The sequence below is a fragment of the Kryptolebias marmoratus genome, linkage group LG16 (assembly GCF_001649575.2).
Source record: "Kryptolebias marmoratus isolate JLee-2015 linkage group LG16, ASM164957v2, whole genome shotgun sequence".
Lineage (NCBI taxonomy): Eukaryota > Metazoa > Chordata > Actinopteri > Cyprinodontiformes > Rivulidae > Kryptolebias > Kryptolebias marmoratus.
The window spans coordinates 17,513,574-17,540,703 of NC_051445.1; the positions used below are offsets into that span (position 1 = coordinate 17,513,574).

The 27,130-nt window shown below is 37.8% G+C and overlaps 1 protein-coding gene across 1 annotated transcript in view; it reads left to right on the plus strand.

The window, feature by feature from the left end:
* Nucleotides 1–15,857, plus strand: part of cdkal1 (CDK5 regulatory subunit associated protein 1-like 1) — a 210,724-nt gene extending 194,867 nt beyond the window's left edge. Inside the window, exons 14-15 of the mRNA XM_017409794.3 lie at nt 160–324; nt 15,079–15,857. Coding sequence (XP_017265283.1) covers nt 160–324; nt 15,079–15,240 — 327 coding nt within the window. The 3' untranslated portion in view covers nt 15,241–15,857. The remainder of the gene's footprint in view (nt 1–159; nt 325–15,078) is intronic.
* The last annotated feature ends 11,273 nt before the right edge of the window (nt 15,858–27,130 follow it).

Sequence of the window (27,130 nt, forward strand, 5' to 3'; positions counted from 1 at the left end):
CCATTAATATTTTAGGTTTTGCCATGTTGATAAAAATGTTCTTTCATTATAAATGTTTCTTACACTGGCATCATTTATTTCCAGATCAGAACTATATATTTTTTGTTTGTTTTTGACAGTTTTTCTTTTAAGTTCACATTGATCTCTCATGACTTCCAGGTGCTGGTACCTAAGAGGCTTGAGTTCAAAGGGAAGATGATTGAGGTGGACATTTACGAGGCAGGGAAACACTTTATGAAAGGGAAACCAGTGGAAGACAGTGAGCCGTTCACTCCCTCCATCGCTGCGCCGCTTCAAAAAGGAGAAGTGTCTGGTTTGATGCAGGTAACACTCACAAATGCATGCACACACCTGGAATAAATGCATTCTTGTATAATTTCTTTTTTCTTCCCCCAAATAGTTACTCTGGCACTAGAAAGCAATGCAACATAAAAGCAAACTCGCATTCAGAAAGTTTACAAAATGGAAAGGCATGGCTCAGGTGTTCGAGTGGTTGTCTTTCAATCAATAGATCAATTGCCCATCCGAGTGTTAAAATGTCCTTGGGCAATACACCAAAAACCTTATTTTCCCATCTGAGCTCATCAGTGTTGTTGTGGATGTGTATAACACTGAATAAAGAGTGCAGATTAGTAATGAGAAGCACTATTTAAGTGTTTGTGTGAATTGATGAATGAAAAGCTGTAAAGAGTTTTGTTAGAGCCGACAGAGGTTTAAAAAATACTATACAAATGCAGACTATTTATTATAACTGAAAATAAAGACATCTACTCTGAGCTAAAATACTTAATATTATTGACCTCTTCATGTCACAAAGAGACATTATTTACCCAGTTCCAACACATTCAATGTAATTCTTTGCTTTGCTTTACTGCGTGAGTTGATTAATAGATTAAAAGGAACAAAGATACAAAAAGGTCAAAAATCTAGTAGATGGGAAGTCAGCAGTATTTTCTGACAAATTTTTGATGATGAACTAAAGAAAGTTAAGAAACTTAGGCAGGATTGGTCAAAATATTTGTAGTCATTATTCTGTTTCTGGTTTTAAGGTAAAAAGTCATGGTGTCAAAACCACAAAATATTTTTGCCAAGCTTTTTCTGAGGTTTCAATTCCCTTTAATGAGATGCGAGGGGCAGTTTTTCTCTGGTCGTGTGGAGCATAAAGCAGCGCTCCTCCTCCCCTACCTGTTACTGCAAGCTGTCAGTCAGCTGTGTGTGATGGCCGAAAGAGGGGAATTTCTCTAAAATTTTGTTTTTATTAATAAAAACAAAAGAGCAAAGTTGGCTGTGAAACACACAGATGATCATGGCTTGCTTGCCAGAGGTGCTCCTCCAATCACTCTTTTTAAGGTAACACTGTTTGCAACATGCTACTAGAGGTAAATCGTAGCGAATTGTCGTCTTCCGGTCTTTATTTTTAAAGTGTACTTCAGTAGATAAAATCATAAACGTGGGATGGTGACTGACATGGGTACAAAGCAAGATGAGGTGGATAAAATGTAGGTGGAGGTGGGCATAAAATACAGTTTTACAAGCTGTGCATGCAAAAATAGGTCACTATTTTCAAAAACTGGTCACACATAATGGGGCTTTGCTGCTTACTGGTCGCAAAGACTGAATTCAGTGAGACTGTAACAGAAAATTCATCCATTTTATTGCAAATTTAAGTCTCCAACTAGACTTCAACACACACAGCCCACAGAGATACTGGCTTTAGCACATGCTGATGTGTGGCTGGCTAACTCGCTATTGACCAGCTAATATCAACTTGTCAGGCTCCCAACTTTACTTCACAAAGAGCAAAGTATTAAAGCATTTTGAATAATAAGTATGTTTACCTCAGAACTGTATTCTAGATTTTTGTTTATGTCTGCCACCTTTGCATACATTGTTTAAACAGCTTGCTGGCTTTCTGGTTAAAATTAAAATTAAGTCTTCAATCTTTAAAGTATCAATTGCTGGAACAAATTTGAATCAATGTCACGATTACCTGAAATCGCTGACACTCGTCAACGCATTTACTTGTGTTCTTTCACTCTCTTTATGTGTATCTGGGCATCAAAATAAATTCATCATAAATAAATTTGATCAAATATATTATTTTAGCTATAATATAATCCTCATTGTGGTAATGTGATATTATTGAAAGAGCAGCAGTAATAATACTGTAGTTACATTTCTCTTTTTACATGAAAGCAATTAGATCGAGTGACACATTTTATGTTTTTGTTTCAATAGCGTCACACTGAAAGTGTGATAATTTGCTCAAGGTTATCATACTGTCAAACTTTCATACCAGCCCATGCCTAGTGAACACTCTGTGGTATGTGTGGTTCATTTAGGAGTGAATTAAATATTTAAATATTTTACATTATCCTAATATCTGTCTGAATGAAATCACACAACACTTGATATCTCCAGGTAATGGCAGACGCTGTCACTGTGTGTTCCTTCCATAACAACACTATAAAAGTTGTTTCTAACAGGCTCTTTGGCTTTTTTTACACTCAACAAACAAATACATTGTGAATATTTGTGTCCTTATTTTAAATCCATCCCTACCTGTGTAGTTTGTGAAGAAGCAGCAGTGTATCAACCATGAGATAAGTAATTTTAGATAAGCTGTTGCTGGCTAAACTGTTCCCTATCTGCCCTTTTTCACCACACACAAAACCATGTTAATGTATCTGTTTCACCGCATGTTATTTTTCACTCTGACTAGCAGTAGCTTATAGCTCAGGACATGGAGCCACAGAGCAGAATATGATACACTTTCTAATTTCACACTCCATCAGCCTTTACTTCCAGACAGAGAGGGAGGAGGAAAAAAAAAAGGTACTGACACAGACATGAGGGAGAGAGAGGAGGGGGTATGGATGAAGGGGAAAGCAAGCAGAGAAAGAAATGGATAGCAGAGAATTAAATAAAAAAAGAAGGTTATACATCAAGCCAAGTGATTTGTCACTCAGCAATAAAAAGTTCAGCAGTGGAGACTGGACCTTGTAAAATTAGTTGGTCATAAAGTCTGCAGCCTATCCAACACACACACACACACACACACAGACACACACAAACATTTACTTCCAAAACAAGCACTTACTCGCCCCAACACTCTATCTCCTTCAGCAAACATCTTCATGTATTAGTCCTGGCATTATTCTGCCAGGCGTTATTTAGATAAGATTTACACACTTTCTCCACATACATTCATACAAACAACACTTTGTTAAACACATTGTCATATCACATTGTAAAAAACCATCTGTAGAAAGGAAGCTGTTGACAGAGGTCACAGAAAAGTCACATTTTAAATGACAACCTTATTAAATCCATTAAAGAGTTTCAGCTAACTATGACATAGATATTCATGTCTATTTGAAGTTAAGCTAATTGAAGTTAAGTAAAAGTACCAAACTACAGTGTAGCTAAGTTATTGTTTATAGTCAAAGGAATAGTTTATAACGTATTGGTATATCTGAACTTGCAGGGATGCATTAATACTTGTCTGTACTTTCCACAGCATACTATAACTACTTCAGTTGAATAAGTGATCTTCAGTGACGTTGCTGATGATCTCTATTTTTCAGTCCTTATGACCTGCATTGGCTGTTCTTAATGACTCTTGTGCACACTTAAGTACTTGATCTAATGTGGAAACAGCTGTATCTGCAAGCTTCTTATTGTAGAGTCATCTGCTAAATATTATGTCCTTGACAGCTAATTATATAAAGATCATTGTCTTTGTAAAAATTATTTTTATTTTAATTATTGCACTTGACTTGTAACAGTTTTACTCATGACAAGGGTGAATGTCAAGCCGCAGACATTGTGTGGATTTCTTAGTGTTAGTATTAGAAATTTTTTAAGGTTTACACCATGATGTTTTACAATTGCCTATGTAGTCCATAATGTTTACGATCAAATCAATGAGTCCATTTTGTGTAGGTGTTATTGCTATACAGCAAGCCCAATTTAAGACGCTTCCAACTCTGCGTTTGATCGTTGGTTTGGGATGTTTGTGCTGTGTTTGGTTAATATCAAACATGGCCATGTGTATTTTTGGTCTTTTTTTTCTAAAGAACATTGTTCTTGTTCCAGACATTTGTAATTTGATGAGACTCAACTTTGCAAACCTAAGTTGTACTGTTGTGTATTTTTAAATTTAAAAAAAAAAAATTTTAGAGAGATAATAAGGTAATTTATTCGTATGAACTGTAATGTGCTAACTGAGGCCTGTAGTGTTATTTTTCATTCTTCTCTGATCTTTGGTGAGCTTGCTGAGAGGCTAATCCCATTTCTGATTTTAACATTTCTCTTGAGTGTTTTTCCTTAGAAATAATGTTTATTATTGAAAAAAGATGAACTAAAAATTATATGCAAATAGCATTTCAAATTTTTCCCAGATTGATGGGCAGGAACAAGCAACAACCCTTTCTATAAATCTTTTTCACAAACCAGGCCTGAGGTGCCATATTTTTTTTCTTTCCTTGGTATGATTTATGTAAGGACAGAGGCAGTGTCAGGTTTGGTAGGAGGTAGAACCCAGAATGCAGACTGACACGAGGAGCTCAAAAGCCAAAGTTGATTTATTATAAAAACAAAATGCTGATGAGGCTGCATAAACGTACAAAAAGAAAAAACTGTAAGGCACGAGAAAACACAAGCAATAAACCAGACTCTGCCATTATTACCAACAAGGCACTGCTAATGTGAAAATGGCAAGAGACTCAATATATAAGACTGTGGTGATGAGGAAGCGGAAAATACCTGAGCTAAAAGGAGATTAGGAACAGATGTGAGTGGGAGAATTCTGACAAAAAAGATGAACTGAGGGAGATTGAAAGATAGTCCAGAGGGACACGAGGAAACTGAAAACATGTAGACACAAGTGAGTAACCAAAACACAGGAATCACAAAACCCTAAATAAACCTAATCACAAGGTTAAAAAAAAGACTATAAGCAAAACAAACAAAAACCACAGATCCTGACAGGCAGCATGGGAGCTGGTTGAAGTCAATCCTTTGCTGTTATGCCTCTGAGCCACTGATTGAGGTAGTCATAGAGCTGTAATGATCAGTGTGTCTGCAACTAAACCAGAGTTGATATGATGTAATGATGACAGACAATCTCTTTGACCAGCCAGCCACGAGATGTAGAATAGGAGATATCCGACACATTTTATGTGTAGTGCTCCACATCAACACCAGTCATGTGTGCTCCTCACCTCCTATAGTTCCACAATGCCTTCTTCATTTCTGAAACATACATCGTCACGGGACACAGCTACCACAATTGGTGACTTATGAACAGCCAGAAGCAGCCTAAAAAGGGGCTCATATTTGCAGCCATAGTGCAGAGCTTAAGATCTTTGATAATATCCTCCCTCCTTTAAGATAGTGTTATTTCAGAGCAGCAAACTTTCAAAACATCTGTGATACATCAGGGGCACACCTTCTTATTATTAGTGGATCAAGCAGATTTGATTAATATCAGCTGGTTTCTACTTACTCTTGTAATTCAAAGGAAAGCTTTAAGGATGCGCTTAGTTTTTCACACAAGACTCCTGTATTTTTGCTGTGCATCTGTTAAATATATAATAACACATTGTAATGTGACATGTGTGTTTTTACATGAAGATGCATTAACTTAATCACAAGACCCGCTTTGCTCTGTTAGAGAACAGATAATTTTCAACATTAAGTTCTGATCAGTCAAACTTTAGAATCACTTACTTTTTACTATGATGTATACTCATATCTCAGAATATGCATTTTTTACAAACACTCATGGGGCCCTGGCCTACATATCAGAAAACCCTCTATTTTCTACAAGACTCCACATGACTCCACCACATACTGAGCTGAACGTGTGTGTTTGAGATGAATGTGTGATTATGGGAAGGCTGATATTCAACTGCATGTCTTGCAGCAAGGTCTATAATTACAAGCTTTTTGCGGGAAAGCAACAAAAAGAAGAAGAATAAAGCATCAGAGAAAGACTCACAGTGTGATGTGTTGCATGATTGCCAGGCGAGTGCAAAGAAGACAGTCTTCACTTTGCCGTTTTATCTCAGATGAAGAAGAGCAATGTAAGGGAGTGTGAGAAAAAGAGTGGTTTATAAGTGGGTGATTGGATAGGCTGAGGGACCAACTAAGGTCTGTAATGTGTGTTTGTCAGAAAAGGAGCAAAGTGAAAGATCTATCATGCTCCGTATAGGGAGAGGGATGATTATATACTAGCCAGCATCCATACTGATGAGTGGGAGTGAAGCAATATGGCTGGATGGATAGATCTGTACAGAAGTGGGGTAAAATAGTAGTCTGTTAGGATGTTAGGCTGTGAAAGGATGAATCTGAGAGTACATGAAGATGTGACTGCATGATGATGTGAAACTTGGTGACTGTGCTGCAGACAATTATATGAGTGAGGAAACTATACACAGGTAATACAGTTTTAGTGATAGATGGGCGACTAGGAAGGATAGAAGAGTTCGGCAGGTTGTTTAGATTCATGTTCATAAGGACAGGGATAAAACAGAAAAGACAAACCATAGCTTAAACTAAATGTTTTCAGTCACAACTTTCCTTCCAAAATTCATATCAGATCGGTATCATCAAGAAGCTGAAGGTTTACTTGTTAATGATGAAAAGACAAAATATTTTCAGTAACAACATTTTTACATCTTATAATATAAAAAGATCATTTCTGTCATTTCCTTTAAACCCTACTTTTATTCTTGGTTTTAGATAAGCTGTATGCCCTTAGTAACCTCAATTGGTGCTAGTCACGACTTAGGAGCTGTAAACTATTAAGTAGGAATTTGTTTGTTTCACTGGACGCATCGTTCTGTGAACCAACTTGTCCATGACATGACAGCCTTATTAAAAAGCCTTTATGATTTTGCTTTTTCATTCCAAGAAAAAGGGACCCCAGCTTTCCAGAGAGATAAATTGCTTTTATTGACACACATGAAATCTTCCCCCTCTGTCCTCTCTTTCTGTCTTTTACTTTGTCCCTGTCTGTTAGTCCTTCAATCACCGAAATAGCACTTTCAGCAGGAGCGGGGGGGAGAGGACAGTAAATGGGTCCTTTGGCGGGGCACAAAAGCAGAGCAGGCACTCAGCAGCAAAAAGAAAGAGAAAGGCCCCTTCACCTGTTCTCATCCCCAGATGAAATTAAATGATAGAAGAGAGAGGCCTAAAAAAATGAAGCAGGAATGAAGGACAGCGAGTGAAGTAGATGGAGAGATGAGGAGACAGAGAAGCAGCTTGGAGAGTCATCTAATAATCAGCTCTTTTCACAGCATATTTCCTCAAGAAGACCGAGAGAATAGCAGAGAGGGAGGAAAATGGTCAGATTTCTCCACAAGTGAACGAGCTTGCAGTTTGTGTGGAAAACGGCACAGAAGAAGAAAAAGATGGGAGATCTGCTGGTTTTATACAATGTCCCTCCATAACCACAAATAGACAAAAAGTTGACAAGTCTGAGCTTTTTTGTCTTTTTAGGGCTTTGTGGCATGTTGTTTAATGAGAATGAGTTAAGAGAAAAGTGTATTCATGTCTTTTTTTATTTTCAGACAATTTTTTAAAATAATTTTTTATTCTTCCAATAGTTTTGAGTTTTCAAGTCTAACTTAGCAGTTTTTGTGGCTGTTGCTGTGAGTTTAAAAGAAAACACAATTATTTCAGAAATGAAGGCCTGTCAGGTAGCTTTTATAGCATTTCAACATTTTGACTTAATCTTCACTTCAGCCGTCTTCTCTCTGCTCAACACACTGTTTTCACTGAGAAAACAGAATCAGCTGTCTGATTTTCTTGGTTTATTATTTGCATCAAACTTGCAGTTGTGCTGACATTGCCAGGAAAGCACCAAGTTTTTCTCTTTTTTTATTTTTACACACACACAAGGCTGTTCGTAAAACATAAAAACGAATGTTTAAGCTCTAACTGTGTGATTCGACCACAATGTGGTTCGGATATCGTGCCAAAGAAAGTTTGGTTTCTGAGGAGATCTTGCAGCCCGTTCTTTACTCAAAGATAAATACGTTTGTGGTCAACGTTGCTTGCACTTTGCATCATATTACCTAAACTATATGCCATAATTCATTAGCTTATTGGTGAAACTAATTATACACATATGCAGAATCCTGGTGCGCGCACGTTTTCATACTTGCGTACATTGAAGCTGTCCCCCCTGGTGAGCCTGGCAGACTCCGGCTGGCTGGAGGCTGTTTGAGCCACACTTCCTTCACTAATACAGACAAAACTCTAGCATGTCTGACACACACAGTAAAGCTTCTTCTAATTTGTGTGTTTTTTCTGTTCATTTTATTGGTTTTTGAACATTAGCATGCAACTGTTATGCCTAGTTGCTTTGATATTGCGTTATTGCTCATTGTCAGATAGTGCCACACAAACATTTAGCTGCTTTTTCTGGTTAAACTACAGTCAATCCTCTCAAATCTATTTATAAAGTTTTCGATTTAAAGTGTCAAAAGCTTATGCTTGTCCTTTGGGTGACTTTGTTTACTGTAACGGCAAATAATTCATGTTGCTTTCAGAACAGCAGGCAGAGCTATTTTAAGATTTTCACTTAACGTGTCAAACTGTATTACATGACCTGAACTTGTGACCCAAAGTCAGGCTAACAGGAATAAATGTTAAGCCATCAAAAAATCTGTCGGCTCTATTTTCAGGATTCTTACCTAACATGTCAAATAGCATTAGAAGACCTCATTTTGGGGAGGTTTGGCGCATTTTGAATGTCAAGGAGTTCTAGATTCCCCTTGAAGGGAGCTTTGTTTGTGAATTTCAGATGAAAGATGTGAATCAGAAAGCATTTAGCCAAAGACTGATGAAAATAGACAAGATATTACTGAATCAGTTTTTAGGGAGCTTCTTTTTACTTAGTGATATTATATATATATATATATATATATATTTTTTTTTTTTTTTTATGGCATTTTTTGGGAAAAAACACATTAGTTGAAAAAACGGCTCCAGCAAGAGTCACCCATGACTTTTCATTTTGTTTAGAATTACCATCCTCGTAAGCACAGCATGCTTCCTCATCAGTGTTAATGAAGCAATTTAGGCTAATTTTGTACAAAGCATTACTTCTTGTTGTTTGATTAGTTTTTTCTATCAAAGTCATAAAAACAGAACTGACTAAGAAATGGGAGGCTCGTTTTATATTTGGAGAATCAATGTGGCATTTATTGGGGCTGTTTACTATTATCTCAAACCATTGAATGTTATATAATAAATTAAATGTTCTTTCATTTAAATCATCACAGTTTGCACATCCCTTTTCTTTCCCAGGTTGACTTTTTTTGCATTTCCCTCTATTTTAAACATGGAAACAAATCATGTCATGTTTTGATAGATTTTGTCAATGTAATTTATAAAAGTTCTGTCATTAATGACACTCAAGTCTGGAAAATAAAAAGATCACACACTGGCAACTGAGCCTAAACTGTAGACGTAGCCATAGAGAAAAATAACCTCCTCACAGCAAAAAATGGCAGCACATGAATGTTTTAGGAGGTAGACTCTTCATACACATACATAACTACAAAGTTTATTCGTGCAGTGGTTTAAAGAGAAAGTCAGAGCCCAAATCTCAGTCCCACTGAGAAACTCTGATTTGATTTAAGGATTGGTGCATACATTCAAATTGAAAGAGCTGGATGAGTTTTGCCATGAGGAATGGGCAATAATCTCAATGACTAGACGTGCCAAGTGCATAGAGACAGACCTAAAGAGACTTGGGACTGTAACTGCTGCAGAAGGTGGTTCTACAAAGTATTGTCTAAGTGATAGTCACGCTGTGTTAAAAAACAAACAAACAAACATAATAATACACCCCCTCCCCCTTCCTAAAGGATACAAAACACACAATATGCCGAAGAGGGTGAATACTTTTGCGTCCCACTGTAACTTGACATTTTACCATAAATAACCCTTTGCTCTCTTGTAAGTACAGCTGCAGCACACGGGCTTTGTCTCTTTGACTTTGTTGAATTAGCCATGACTAAAGTACCTGCTACAGTATCATTTTACATACATGCACACACTTCTATGGTGTGTGTGTGTGTGTGTGTGTGTGTGTGTGTGTGTGTGTGTGTGAAGAGTGACACTGACAGCTGGTGAGGATCATATGAGAAACGTGACCACAGCGCATTATACTCTTTGGCTCCCGTAACGTTTTGTGCGTGCCACAGTGTGTGTTTTTCTCTGAATACATCAGTGTATTGATGAAAGCTGCAATAGACTCTGAAAGGTGCACATGTGGGATGGCAGCAGGGTTGTTTTTTCTTTCCTTCTTTTTTTAAGAGTCAGAAAGACATTTGAGAGGGTTAGACTTTTGAGGGAAAAGTTTCTTGCTATGTTAGCCAGTCTGGTACCCCTAGTGTAGTGTTAGATGATTTTCAGGGGGGATTATTTTGGTCTGTTCCACTGCTGTGAGCAGAGAGACAGACAATATCCACCACAGGTCTACACACACACACGCACACACACACTCCCAGTAATTCTAGCTCTCTTTCTCACAGACAAAATGCACAAACTCAGCATGCCAGCTAGCAGGTGGTGAACTATCACTGAAAGCCACATCTCTCATTTTTCCCCTGCTCCTTTTCTTCCTCTTCTTATTTTTTTTTCCTCTTTCTTTGCTCCCCTCCTCCCATCTCTCCCCACTGTGCTGACACGCACCTACTGGCACTTGGATTTTCACTTATCCTCCCTACTAGTAATAGATTTTAGACTGTACTATTCAGTCAGCCTCCAGGCACCCTGTTGTTAAAAGACACCTGCAGAGAGACAGATAAATAAAAGCATCAAGAAGGCGGCACTGCATTTGGCCTGTCAGCACAGTGAACGATAATAGTTTAGTTTTTCAACTTTATCACAACTTTTATGCTCTCAGTAAATCTCCCCTTTTTAATGTTTGCATTAAATATTCATTTCACCAATTGTTAAAATATGATTAAAAAACATCTGATTTGCATGAATTTTTGGGAGAGATTTTTGTCCTGTTTACATGGAGCTTTTCTTTTTCTTTTGGCTTTACACTTTTCCTTTCTTTCTCCCTCAACACTTGTTTATCTTTGAAAGAATGAGTCTTTGGAGAACTTTTCAGTCATGAGGCTTAGTCACAGGTACTTTTGGCACTTTTAAGTATTATGCCTTTCCCTGGAGACATGTACAATGTGCCCTACCTAAAACCATTATCATAATTTTCAAGCATTCACAATAAAAGTTATATAACTTTTGCCGGTAAGCAGTCTAAAGAGAATCCCAACGTGAAGAAAATGTGCATTTATCATCCAGAATCATGTTACTGAGTCTCTGTCCATCGATGTGTCACCGAGGCGTTGTCGGTTATAGAATCCATCCTCCATTGTGTGCTGTAACAGAGGAAACCATTCATATTGGAGCTGTGAAAAGATGACTGGGTGACAAGGTGGCGTTTGTAACCATGACTGAGCACAGGAAAGACGTGAGCAATGTCGAGGCTAAGGAGAGACGCTGTACAGCTGCTCCATGTGCAGGAGTGCACTTCCACTCAGCTACCTGCTGACACAGACTGGCGTTGGTCTTCTCACCAATGTGTCCTTTCTCTGCTTTAGTTCACAAGGTGAATTTTAGCGCCACATTACAAGCTGAGTTCAGAGTTTCTGTTCATGTTGAAACCTTTTTAAGTGTGTATGTTACACTTCATTTTTTTTGTTACAAATGTATAGGGCTGTCCAAAACTTTTGCATCACCCCTCAATTCATACTAATTTGCAAGCAGCCATCCTATCTTATAATCTTTAAAAGTGGTCTTGATCAACAGTTTCTCAGGCTTTTTGAGTCTTACAAAGATTTTCTGTGGACTTGGGCAAGTTCTTTTTTAACTCACTTTCAGTTCAGTCCCTGATAATGTTCAGAAAAGAAAATGTGCCTCATGTTGTTTTAATTAATTTACTTAACTCCTGACCTATTATTCAGGATTAAACAGTCTTCTTATTTAACTGATAAACTACTGTTGTGTTGGCACATAACAGCTATCTTGAAAAAGAACCAGTTTAAAATTGAATCTTTAGGTTTTGTTGTTATCGGCCTTTCATAAAGTCTTGGTTTGTTCTCATTTCTGTAGCTGAATCTATCAAAATGCCATAGAAAACAGTTTGACACAAAATAGTAATTTAACTCCAACAAAGTGATCCCAAAGACCTATTACCTGGAAACTTGAAATACAGTCAATGTTTAACTTTAAGATGATGCATCTCTCAGGTCCCTCAGATAGAGGGTCTTTGCTGGATTTTTTTCTTGACTCTTAAAGACATGACTTTCAGCTGGAGATAGTTTTTTAGGCCTAATACATCTTCTCTGGACCTCCGCTTGTCCACTTTCAGATTTTTTTTTGTACACACTTCACACCATGCTGTCATGGTCAGGTACAAGGACTGGACTGAAAATGAGTTTTAAAAAAAATCAGACGATGTCCAAAAAAAAATCGTAAGGCTTCAGAAGGCTTAAAGAATTATTGGTCAGAACCGCTTTAAAGGATTATAAGACAATCTGGCTGCTTGGGAGAAAAATATAAAGAAATAGTGGTTTAAGAATTTTTGCACAATTTTATAGATTAAAAAAAGAACTAGAGTTAAACCTTTAGCTTTTATGTTACTAAATGGCTGAAATGCCCATGTTTTCAGTATTGAAATAAAACCGTCTCACTTTGTCATCATGGAGAATAATGGGTGGACTGAAGAAAAACGGTTAAAAACTAATTTAATTCAAGGTCTAACGTTCCTTGAAGGAATGCATGTCACCCGCTGCCATACCAGAGTTTTAAACTAAGGTCATCTTTTGTTGAGAAATGACAAAGTTATAGCCTTATTGGTCAAACCTTGTAAAGGACATATTCCACATTCTAAAGCAATAATCCGAGCTCTTGTGAGATGTGTTGAAGATGTCACAGCTACCCCCAAATCAGGTTTTGGCTCAATATCTGTACAATTGTCTGATTTCTAGTCATTCTTGTGTTGGATAAGGCCAATTAGCTTCTGCGGGCATCTTAAGTGAGTTGACTCCAAAAGGTAATCAGTTGTAGACGTACATCCAATGATTACTTTCTAAAAGTTTCATTAAAATCCGTGCAGTGGTTCATCAGCACACAAGACAAATGAACACACACACAGGCAAAAACATTGACAATTTGTTCAAAATTGAATAAAAATGTAAACATTTTAAAATATCTATAAAAAAACAAAAACTTTTATGTTGTAAATTTTTCCAATCAGGTATTGGCAGAATTCCTTTTTTAATTTACTCATCAAAAAGATTGATTACCCTAAGGATGGATTAGTCTATTAGTTTATTATCAGAAACACACAAAAGAAAAAAGATTGAGCTGCATTTCCATTGCCAATCAGAACTTTATATTTAATATTTAACACAGAGGACTGTCGAACAACATGGAGTGTGAAAGGAATGAAGAGACTGAGTCAATATACTGACTGTATGATAGATGTCAAAGTCAAACCTGTTACAATTAGTCGCACAGGTCACTTAAACAAAGGCTAGTCTGGATATTCAGATCAATTCCTCAATATTACTCTGCATAATTTACTGTAACAAAATGTCATTTTACTAACTGTCATGCGGGAGATATCCTCTCGGCACTTCAAGGTAATCCAGATCGATTTCCACTCCACCCAGAGATGCTGTCATGTGACAGCGTTCTCATCCTATTTGTTTAACGCTTGAATTAAAATGACCCCCTTCCTGTGCCGAGTTAGTTATTTATTTAGAAATCAGTTGGCTTAGCTTCACGTATCACTGCTTTCATAGCTCGAGACAAAAACATCAAATAATCAGACAGAATCATGATAAGTGAGGGAGGCTGAAAACCAGGATCAACATATTTGTTTAATAACAAACACTACCAGTAAATAGGAAAAAATAAATAAATTAGTTAAGATTTGTAGTTCTGGTCATTAGTGGCATGCATATCCCTCAGACCAAAACTGTCACTGCTTTACATCTCAGACAACAACAAGCTTTGTTTTGACTTCAACGCTGTAAGATAACTTCTCATCTTTCCTCCTATAATACATCAACGTGCGTCTTATCATCTGCTTCATTCAGCAGACAGCACTCCGCCGTAATTAGATCAGTGCTAAACTGCATTAACTGTGTACACAGTTAAATTAAAATGCACTCATTTGCATAAACAAATGGCTGTTTTTATGATAGCTTTCATTCATGACATATTAACAGAAGCACTCCATCAAAAACGATCAGTTTATCAATATTATAGTTGTCAAAATGAGACTTAGTTCTAAAGTATAGAAGGAAACAACACTGAGCCAGATCATTAATCTGTTATTATATCCAAAACACAAACACATCTATAGAATGTATCATGTGGCAATTAGTATGTGCGTTACATAATAATAATCAGCAGCAGCAATGATCTGTCAAGAATGGCACTGATTCTCCTCATAAAACTGGCTTTATGATAAAATTATGATTTGACAAATTCATGATGCAAACTAAACACAATCAGAGCTTCTTCCTCCTCGTGCTTCCCTCACAGATCATTTCCCATCATTCACTGTCACTTCTCTTTAATGATGGGTGTAAATTTAATAGTTCAACACATTTAGAGTAAACACGGCTTCCTAAATATAGACTTTGAGTTGCATCTCCGAAAACACTGAAAAGCCAAGACATGCTGTTGGAGATTTTAACTGTATCCAGATGATTTAATCTTAAAAAAAAACAACAAAAAAAATCGGTTCTGTAAACATAAAATATGGACTTTAGTAGGAGGTGCAGAGAAATCTGTCAAATTATTTGTACGTTTGTCGACACACATCAGAGGGATATTGTGCAGAATATTAAAACTTGATTACTGTCAGCTCAGTCTTTATCTGTTTGAAGAGGAGAGCTATCAGCAGAAGTCCCTGTCAGACAGTCAGTTAGGTGGCAAATTGTTAAAGGTGTTTGGATGATAATCAATAAAAAGTTCCGCTTCTCTAAATGCGATTCGAAAGAACTTATGCGGTCTGTGTGTTTCTCTCCACAGGAACATGTGGTGAACGGAGTCAGAGGAGCTGCGTCGGCACCGCCGGACTCGGCCCTCCTGATTGGCTGTTACAGTTTAGACAGAGACGCGCTGAAGAGGCTGGGGATAGGACTCGCACTGGCAGCAGCCATCTTGGCCTTTATTGTCGAGAAGTTGTACTGAAACAAACCAAATCTATATTAGTCTTTTTAGGAAGGCATGTGGACAATGACAGGTTTACAGTCAAAACACTTTTTCTACGAATGGATTTGGGACAAAGAAAAAGGTAAACAATAACTAATAGGATACTGTTTCAAAAGCAGTTTGGGGTTTCTCAGTGAAAACCTCCACCTGACAGGATGATCACATCCTGACTTTCTCTAGAGGGATGAAAGTGTTTTGGATTTTTTTTCTTTTTTTTTAGTACTTGCTACTGTTTTCCAGATAAACAACAACAACTCAACAATATGTTTTGGAGGATTGAACTACTGCTGCTTATGTGATCATTTATTCATGTAGAAGTATTTATTTTCGAAAAAGAAACTATATTTTCTGAGCTACATGATAAATCTCATTTAGGTTGTCTTAACATGTTTGTTTCACAATTCATTTTAAATATTTGACTTTTCCTTCTGGGTAAAAACTAAATCAACTGTAAAGCATATTATATTAAATGATAACATAACCAGCACTCCATAATTTTCTCTCAGTTTGTTGCCACACCACACTTACAGTGACTTGTTTTCACTGTATGTGTTTACCTGCTCTGCTTCTTACATAAAGAGTTGTTTCATAATGTCTCATTCAACTGTGGACGTGTCTATATTATATCATCCCATGAGATTTATTTTACCAGCTGAGTTCAGTTTCATTTAGGAACTTTCCCTGCTTCCCTTTTCTCTTTTTTTTCCTCGACTGTCTTTACAGCCTTAAATAACAACATCACTTCTATTCTGGATAATTCATAGTAGCGACATAACATAGTTCACATCTGAAACAAAATTAGGATATTTTCTATTAGAACAGTGGCACAAATTCATCCAAAACATGGATGAACTTAAGCCGAAGTCAAATTTATTCATAAGCACAATTAAAAACAACAGTAGTTGACCAAAATGCTGTGTGTATAAGAGGTTCAGGAAAATAGACAAGACAATAAAAGATTACAAGTAAAATAGTACAGTAAGATACAATTAGATTTTAAAAGACAGTGTTTCATCAAGAATAACTTCTAGGTTTTGTTAGAAGAGCTTTTGTCTGAATGTTTGTGAAGGTCTGAGATCAGTGTAGGAGGTGAGGACTAAAAAGGATTACATCAGTGTTATTTTCATTTAGGTTTAGAAGTTGTAGTGCCGTCCATAATTTTAGGTCATCCGTACCGTCCAAAGGGGCTGCAGTGGTCCTTTTTAAGGGGGAAATGTGTAGATCTGGGAACCATCAAAAGAACAGTGGAAGGAAATTTGATGTTTTCTTGAAATTGAACCCAGCGGGAGCATGTATGAAAAAACGGAAGTGGACCAAGAACAGATCCTTGCGGGACCTCGCAGGTGAAGAGAGCACTCCAGTCTAACGGTGAAAGTCCAGTTATTTATTTAAATCATTCTGAGAGCTGTTTCAATAACCCCAACACATTTCTCAAGTGAGAAATAAGAATGTTATATGTTATCGTATTGGACTAAACTGCTGAACTTGCTTGAACCACTTGTTCTCTGTGTGTGTGTATGTGTGTGTATGTGGAGAATTTACCATATTCACTGTCAGAGGTCAATATTAGGTCTTTAATTGTTTCCAACATCCGAAACACTTCAATAAAAGCCTGGATTGGTTTGCCATGAGGAAAACTGTCAAAGTGTTGATTGATTTATTGATTCATTGAATGTCTGTCAAGTTGCTGCCGTAAATAAATCTGCCTCTGTCTGTTTTGAGAGACGAGGGTCCCAACAGAAGCTGTGGATTCCCCGACAGTTAATAATTCATGCCCCGATTTCTGTCCTGCCACTCCGCCTCGTGTCTTTGTGAGTATGACTGCATTTTAATCCATGTGTGTGTGTGTGCCCTGCTTAGAATCCAAGCAACAGATTGGTTTAACTTGCTTTTGAGCTTGTTTGATGCATCTGAATATGGATATCTGCACTTCTTAATAGTTGTGTTTTTAGATTCTTCTGATGCTTCATTTAGCTGAAAGAATGTGTGTGTGTGTGCGTGCGTGCTTGAGAGTGACAGGACTCATCAGGCTCCCGTTCGCCGAGTCCTCTTGTTTGACATTTTTAGCCTACACACACACAGACTTTGTAATATGAAGAGAATCATGCATGTTACACATTCAGTAGACAAACAGATGCATGCGTGCACTCAGCTCATGCATATATCTCCCACAAACATCACAGCAAAGCTTTATGGTATCTGGGCAAATGATGCATGTCAAGCAAACTCGCACACAAACACAGGCACCCAATCAAAAGGCATGTTGTACACACAGACACACACATGCAGGCTTTGTATTATGTGATCAAATGATTTGTGTAGCTGTGGAGCTTGTTACATCCATCCAGCAGAGCCTTACATGATTCTGCTGCTATCCATACAGCTCGTTTGATGCTTTGTAAGCACATTTCCACTCTGTGGATGTCAGTTACACGGCATTGTTCTCCAGTGAAATATGAATGCAACAACGCCCTTTATATTTGGGAGATCATCGCTTACTTTGAAATATTGAGGCAGGAACCGTCGAAAGACGATCATTATTCACTTTGCATCATCCACTTCAATTGCTTCTAATAAAAGCAGGAGCTCTGAGTTCTCGTTTCAGTGGCAGCTGTTGTCAATTTGTCATCTGCACAGCGATGTGGATTTGATGCAAAACTGAGAAACTTTGGACATGAGACAAATGAAAGTGAGGTTGGACATTAATGTGCTTTACTGTGTCATCTCTCAAGTGTGTTACCATCTCATCTCGCTGGTTTAAGTCTTTTTAGATACTGTGCAGTGTGATGTAGCTTGGGAATTCTGCGAGTACTCAAGAAAGGATGTAAATCTTATAAGGGAGCTTATTTTTAATAAGCTGGGTGCAAATTCAATAAATAAACCTTCACTAAATCTGGATTCTGCACGTTAAACTGTACAAAATGTGGAACTTGGTACACTTTTCTTAATAACCAGATGTGTTTAAAATCAGATGAAATGTTGTAGAGGCTGAGTTTTAAATGGAAGACTGAAGAAAAAGGTTTCAGCTATTTCAGGAGATTGACAGCATTTGCCTTTTAGCGGTTTGCTGCGACAGAGACTAACAATTAGAGCACATTACAGTGTAAACTGACAGGAGGCGATGCCTCCCTTCACTTTTATCTGCACATGTGCTGACATGTAAAAAGCTGACTCAATATTTTCATGTAGCTACAGAAGTTTGTCCTCTCTGGGCAGCTCATTGATTTCTGACTGAACATTAGCAGAAGAGCCAAACTGTGAATACTCTGAAACAGTTCCTCTAATTCGGTGGTAAACATTGTGTAGCAAAATGTAGATAGTTTTAAAGGGACAGTTCAAATCTCTTGAAGTGTTGTAGAAAACTATTTTCAATTTGGAGAGATGGAGATAAATTCTGATTAGATTGACAAGCTAACGATTAGCTGCTGTCCTAAAGCAACAGTTTGAGTTTTTATTTATTGCATATACATAGTAAATGTATTGTTTTTTTGTTTGTTTTTTTCAAACAGTAGGAGCTGGAGCACTGCTGAGAATGGGAATTGATTATTTCTGAGAGTTGAAGTTGCGAAAGTCCAAACTTAACTGACTGTGTATTATTTCAGACTAGCAAATTTTTAAAAATAAGCTTTTTATCACCAAAGTCAACTCTGTCTGTTAGCAAAAAATCTTATTTCCCACCAGACAGATTTTAACATACCTTTAGTTAACACAGTTCAAGATGGCTGCCACAGTTAATTGACCTCAGCCAACACAAAAATGGCTGTAACTTAGTGAAGTTGTCAGATATTGAGCTAAAGACCGATGTGGTAGTACCTGTGAGGTATTCACAGCACAAACTACCAAGAACTAATGCATCTCTCAAGATCTCGCAAAATTTTTTTGCATAATGTCCTTTACAAGGTTTGACCAAAACAGATTAACTCTGTCTCTTTTAGCTGATGTTAGACTCAAACTCTGGCATAAAAGGCAGCGGGTGACATGCATTCCTTCAAGAATGGTATGCTTTTAAATGTAAGAAGTGCTTACACTTGCTGATAATCTAGTATTCAAGACCTGACTGCAACTTACTTGTTTGTCTTTTAAAGGACCCATTAAAAGCTTACTTAGTGGTTTTTTTATTCTACTACTACATCAACGGTGCAGTGTGTGATGTGTTGTTGTGCATTTGAGGGATTTTTGTACCAAATCTGAAGACTTATTAGGAACCAAATAATTTTTTATGATGTCTTCTTCATAGAAGAGATATACTACTACTGCATTTATAAAAGCATCCATTTAAGTAAACTTCTGATTTGTCAGATGTGATTTCTTCATGTCTTGTTTCTTTCATTGAACCAATGTATTTTGAGCCCCCTTGGTTCAGAGCTATAAAAACATCTAAAATCATTTAATACGAGTTGAGCTTCTCTTCCAGCTGCTGTTACCTGTTTTTCAGAGTGGATTGGGGGTTCAGGTCAGTTCAAACAATTTTACATTAAACTTTCATTTCAGAGGAGATGAGTCATCAAAACACGGATGCATTTTCACATATTCACAAATACAAACTGATGCCGATAACGTCACGGAGGTTTGAACAAATATGGAGCATCTTGGCAATAACTTTGAACCGACAAAGATTCTCCTTAGCTGCCATGCATAGCGATGACCTTTTCATATCTGCCTCCCGTGTAAAATACGTAGAATAATCTGCACCTGCTGCTGAGATTCAACTGCTCCTCCTCCTTCTGTGTTTACCTGAAAATATATTTTTCAGTTGTTTAAACATCAACATCAGAATATAGAAGACAGATTGTCACATACGGAAGCAAGAATAAAAGGAGACAGCTTTTTTTATTTTCTTTTTTTTCACCCCCGCAGGCTTTAGTTGATACCTGAGCAACACATAAAAGAAAAGTTTGGGCAGAAACACCTGACATAATTACTGTTGATGTTTGTCAGATTAACTCTAATTTAGCTCATTCAATTTTCCATGCTGCTGTTCAGCAGGCCTCCGAATGGTTTCATTAAAAGTTTTTAGGGTTTTTTTTTATTCCTTGTGTGTTTTAGCTTGAAGTCAGTGTTTATGTGTCATTCAAAGCTGCAGAAATGAGACAATCAAGCCACAACTGCAATTAAATCAACTTTTCCTTTTTTTTCCACAGCATTTATTTCATTGCTAATTGACACAGGATGCAGTCAGTGCCAGTCACAGACCAAATATGAAAATACCATGCCGTGTGTGTGTGTGTGTGTGTGTGTGTGTAAGAGAGGAGGTCTGTTCAGCTCGAGGGTAGACACACAGTAGGAGCAGTGACTGGCACTATATTACAAGTGAGACCTGTTTGAGAAAATGTCTGTTAATAATGTGTGTGTGCGTGTGTGTTTGAGTAGGTCTGTGCTTTTGTCCTAATTTGCAGCTGCCACTGTGACCCTATTGACTTGGAAAAAGCAGAGAAACAGGAACAGAAAAATCCTCCTGCTTTATTTCCTCCCATTATTGGAGTTATCATTTGCTCCTGATCTTCAAGGGGTAGTAGTTCATGCAAACCTTTACATTCTTGTCTGTTTATTACACTGTTATTCCTGCAGAAATATTATGACATTTCCACTGGAAGTGCTCCATGCTGCTCTAGAAGTTCCTGCTATATGCATTTGCAAAAAGCTATAGGGTTTTATGTAAGTACAACCGTGTAATGTGAAATTAATAGTGAAATTTTTTAGACTGAAGTTGTTTTAAGGCAGCAACAATCCACTTTGGTCCTTCCCTTACTGGGACTAGGTGTTAGCTCACCAGTTCAGTCAGAAATAAACTAATTCTCCAAACTGAGATATTTCAAAGAGCTTTTTGGAACAGGTAAGTAATATTTCTTCATAACTTAACCTAACAGAACCTCACTTCAGAAGTGCGACAGACACTGATAACTATATATATTGGTGTATTTGAAAGGCTCCATGAATCTCCATCCATTTTGTTTTGACCCGTTTCTCCTTTCTGGTGCCTATCTCCAGCAGTCACTGTGCGAGAGTCGGGGGACACCCTTGACAGGTTGCAAGTCCATCACAGGGACACGTAGAGACAAACAGCCTTTCACACTCACACCTAGGGACAATTTAGAGTTATCAGTAAACCTAACATGCATGTTTTTGGTCTGTGGGAGGAGTAAACCCACACATGTAGGGGCAGAACATACATACTCCACCCAGAAAAGCCCCAGGCAAGGAGGCGATCCTGCAACCTTCTCACTGGGAAGAGACAGCCCTAACCACTGCCCCAATCTGCCGTTCTCTATGAGTCTCTCCACTGACATGTGAGAAAACATATTCTCAATAAGCCGCATTACAAAAAGTCTGTTCAAATTAAACTTGCAATAAAAAGGAACTTACCTACCAGTTACCAAGCTCCGCTCAAAGCTCCAGGATCTTCAGGTTTCAGCGGTGGGTTCCAGTTGGACTGTGATTATGATTGAAAATAATTCCACTGATGTCTCTCTCAGTGAAAATTTGTGAACATTCCTGGCTCCTAATTTCCTCTAAAAAAGACCCCGAGAGCAAAATGCTGAATGCAAATGTAACTTCGCCTGAGTGTGACCAATTAATTTTTGCAATTTTGGTGTCCAACATGCTTTATTGCTTTGTGTCTTTACCTCCCACTTTCCCTCTCTTTCTGTCACGCTCTGCCTTTCCATTTCTATAGGCTGAGGTCTGCTCGCTGTGTGCTCTGCACCTCAGTGCCTTCTGGAACAGAGGGGGAAACTGTGTTGGCAAGCGTATCCGTTCCTAATCATATATATAAATGTGTGTGTGTTTATGTGTGCACAAGTCTTAATGCCAGCTTGTCCAAGCATTTAGTTTGGTGGCACTTGTGCCTGCATTTAGTGATTGCCGTGCCTTTTTTAAATTTATTTATTTTTATCTGCACACACACCCCATTGTTGCTGCAAAGCAAACTGGGAATTCACAGTCTGCCATGTGAGGAAGAGATTGGCTCTACTGAGGGTCTTGGTGGCTTGCCAGTTCATTTTTTTTTTTTTTCTTTGTGCGACTGTGGGTCTTTGCGGGTTTGTGTTTGATGGTCTTAACACACATCTTTGGCTTTGAACGGTTAAGGGTGTTTGTAATCACCAGAGGGACGGAAGACCAAAGTCAAAATTTTAGCTCCACAGCTGCATTGTTCTTGAAAGCACTCTTAATGAGTGCACAAAGACACAACTGTAGTGTTCGACTTAAAAGCTGTTGTTGGTTTAAGGAGCGTTTTAATGTCTTTTGCCAAACCATCTGTATAAACTCAGCTTAACAGAAAAAAGTTTGTTTTAGATTTTGAAAAGCTGTGTCTCCTTGTAAATAGTCTTGCATTGATTGTGTAGATAAAAATTTGTAGAAAAATAATGGCTCCAAAATCCGTACATTACAAATTTAATTTAGTAAGTTTTCTTTAGTAAGTAAAACCTTCTAGTACTGTGTAAATATCATAATGCATTTTTTTTTTCTTCCCTTATGGAAAACCTATGAGCAAACAATGACCTAATTTTCTTAAAGGTCAGAAAACTAAGCATGAGGAGGAACTTAGCTTTAATTACCACTTTCTGTAATTACCACTTGTGCGAACAGAATGTTTTCCACCAAGCAGTTCAAATGTGCATCTCTTCAGAAAAGAATTATCAGGGAGAGAAAGAGGGTCCACCTTGAGGTCATAAAGTTGTTTTCCTCGTGTGTACATTTGATTCGGATCATTAAAAAGTTGAGCCTACTAAGTAATAACTGTACATGGCTGAGAATTTCTGAGGGCTGGTTTGTTGCCATGGTAAACTGTTCCTGTGGTGTCCAAGCATGAAACAAAACCAATGTACATAATATTGTTAAGATTTACTGGAAGATTTTCAGATGTATGAAATGAGTATTGATACAATTATTAGCTTGTGCAGCTTAAAACTGAGCTTTTTGGAGCGTTTTTTAAACACTTGGACTCATCTTGGAATGGTTCCCTGTTGCTTTATCGTCAAAATTGATCTCCACATCAATGATGGCATTGCTCTGGTCTTGTGGAAGAAGGAGCTGAACTGAAAGGTGAAGCTCTTGATTTTCTAATCCATCTATGTTCCAACCCTCACATATGGTCATGAGATATGGATCATGAGATCATAAGATCAATGATATCCTAGATACAAACAGCTGAAATGAGCTTCCTCCAAAAGGTGGCCAGGCTCGGCCTTAGAGATCGGGTGAAGAGCTCAGTCACCTGGGGGCAGCTTGGAGTGGAGCTGCTGCTTCTTCACTGAAAAGCAGCTAACGCCTCCTGGATGTGTCACTCTGGAGGTTTTTCAGGCACGTCTAACTGGGAGGAAACCCCAGGAAAGATCCAGAGCTTGACAGAGGGATTATACTGTGGGTCCCTTTTAGCCTGGAAACACCTTGGGATCTTCCAGGAGGAACTGGACAGCATTGTTAGGGAGAGTAATATATGGGTTTTTTGTCCTGAACTTGCTGCTTTTGCAATCTTACATTGGATAGGAAGACAAAAATGGATGAAGACATGCAAAATGAAGCTTTTATTTTCCCCACCTTGATGCAGTTTTTTCACACTGCTCAGCTCAGGTCAACGATGTTTGAGTTAAAGTAGTCAAAGTTTAGGTTATGTGTTAGTTCAGTTTTTGTTTTGGTGAGAAGCATTCCAAGGAACACAAACAATGGAAAATGATAACATAATGATGGTGACATTGAATGTTACTTGCCTAAATAATGTAAAGAGGTAAAGCTTTGACTAAGTTTAGGAAAGAGAGGATGCAAATTGTCTTTTTACAGGAGACACATTTATTGAAAGAAGAGCATGAAAAATAAAAAAATACTCTGAAGTTTGAAATGGTCAAGGAAATTGGAGATAAGGAGGGGAGATACATGATGATAAAAGGCAAATTAGAAAACCAGCTAGTAACACTGCTTAATGTGTATGCTCCTCCAGGAAAAATGTTTTTAAGAAAATATTTGCTCTTATAAGTTCAGAAGCTGAAGGGATATTGATATTTGGTGGAGACATAAATGTGGGATTTAATTACAGGTTAGACACAACAAGTATGAAAGGAAGCAAAAAAACAATCAGTAGGTATATGAATACCATGATGTCAGAAGTGACTATAATGGATGTATGGAGTGAACTCCATCTCTTGGATTGGGACAACACCCACTACTCAATACAACATGCAATATACTCTAGAATTGATTACATATTATTAATTAAAGTAGTTCTATACAGAGTGAAGGAACGCAGGATTAGGGGTAACAGATGTGACAGATCACAGTACAGTCTACCTAAAAATTCACCTGAACAGTAAGAGAAAAAATACAGTATGGAGCCCTAATGAAGGAATATTAAACAATAAGGGATTGGTTGATGAAGTAAAAGAGGAAATAATTAGATACAAGGAAGAAAATGATAATGGGGAAGTAGACCTGACAATTTTATGGGATGCTCTGAAAGCAGTAATAAGAGGAAAAATGATTTCCTCTTTATTTGAGAAACCTCACATACGGCATAACACAAAAAGAGGATGAATACCCTTATTAAGATATTGTTTTCAGCAAGTAAAAAAGCCATCACAAGATTATAGTACAGAGTGGGTCCACAGACCCTGGAGCAGTGGCTGTGCATTGTGGAGGAGATATTTGAAACTCACTCAGAAATTAAGACTGCAAGAGGTGCAACTGAATAAAAAATGGACTTATTAAAAAAAGAATACATCACCTTCACAACTGGATAATGAGGACTCTGGAAAACTAATCATTGTTCAAGGATGTATGTATGTTATACTTCTACACTGTAGTTGTTCAAAGAAAATTCCAATAAAAAATAAGTTTAGTGTTCTCTCTCTTTTTTAAAAAAAAAAAACCTATTTGATTACATTCACCGAACATTTGAACTTCTTTCCATCACACAGAGAATGCATTACTTCAGGTCATGGACAACTTTAAATTCACAGCCATTCACTGGATGATAAGTCTTTGCTTCAGACTGTCTAACAGAATCAAATTAAAGCTTTCAGCTTTAGTATGTGCTTGAATAATCAGTACTGAGGATGTTGAAACCCACCTGCTGACACTCTTGAACATTGTGAGCAGTTAATGAGCAAAAGCTTTGGCTCTGTGTAACTACATGCTGTCTCTGATTCACATTGATTCCGAAACTTAAAAAAAAATAAAAATAATAATAGCACCTGCTATATATGCCTGGTCACAAATAAATGGTTAGCAAAGTGTTTGCCTGGTCATGAAAGGAAAAATGCATGTTTGTGTTAGAGAAACCTTTAAATGACTGATAGTGCAACGTATGTGTGTGTCCTGATGTTACATTTATCTAGGTATATGAATAAACTGAAATAAAATGAAACTGCCTTTCCCATTTTCTGAATGATCACTGAGGCCCCCTTCAAACAAAACCAATCTGCCAGAACGTTGATAGTCTTTACAGGGTCCTGGCTTGGTAAGTGGACTGTACTTATATAGCGCCTTTCTTGCCAACCAGGCCACTCAAAGTGCTTTACAACACATCCACACAGCACTCTGCTACATCTTTACAAAGCTAATCTGAATGAATCACTCTATAGAGTCTAATCATTGCTTTAAACTGCATTCATACACCAATGGGGCACACATCAGAGACAAAGAGGGGTTCAACATGTAACTGCCGACAGGAATCAAACCTCCAATTCTCCCACTGGAGGACAACTGCTCTAACCACCGAGCCACAGCTGCCCGCGTGGGCTCCCCATTCATAGAGCGTGGTAGGTCCACAATGGTTCGAAGCATGTACAAAACTTTCTTAGGGAGGTTGTGGTGGTTTGTCGCTGTGGCAGTGGGGTCCTGGGTGGAGCATGGTGGCAGTGTATCCGTGACCTGGGACCCACACACACACACACACGATAGCGTGACATGGACATCTAGAATTTGAAGTAGGACTGGCTACACTGGTCTCATACCAGTGATTGTGACAAGGTCATGAAAACACTCTAGCGCTAACATGATACTCATGGCAACCCTGGATCCTGATGCACAGGAGAGCATCTTGGGGATGTGGAAGATAGCAGAGGAAAGTAAGTACTAAAAGTGTAGCAACGTTATGACTGCCTTGACACTGATTTGCTGTGATCCAGCATTGCTCTTATAGGTCAAGGAAGGCGTGGAGGGCATGGCAGGGTCGTCATCCAGTGTGAAGGGGGCACAAATTATTATTGGAACAACTAAAAATAAACTTAACTGAAAACTGAATCATAAATAAGTGAACCCACAAAAAACATGTTTACTGGGATAAATCAATGTACAAACAAGATCACCATACACATGAAGCCTTTCTTTTTCCTGCAGGAAACACTTGTTTTTGACAGCATTTGTGTTGTGCCCCAAAAAATTCACATGCACATCGTTTACTTACATACTGGCATCGCTGAAATACTAATGCAATACTGTTGGCTTGTTGTGGGAAGCTGCTATTTAATAGGCAGAGAGTGAAAATGTGACAGGTTAGTAATGTCTTAATATCAGAATTTATTCATTACACAAGCACTTTGGGCCTGGTTTGCCTCCTTTATTTTAAAATGTAGCTTTTGATGGCAAAATTTCAAAGCAGGCAGTGACTCCAACACAATGCAACCCAACAATCACACATGTGGAGTTGAGAAGCCTTTCACAGAGTGGCCTTGCAGCTTCAGGAGTCGAAGATGAAAAAAAAAGATAAAGAACAAAAGTAAAATATAATAACAGCCTCTAAATGCCCTCAGGACATTTTATCCTGCTTTTTTTTCATGTCATGGGGTGCTATGTCTTCCTCTTTATCAGTCGGCTCTCCTCGTTGTTCATCTTCTTTTGACTTTTTTTTTCTTCTCTTTTTTTTCCCTCCCCTTAC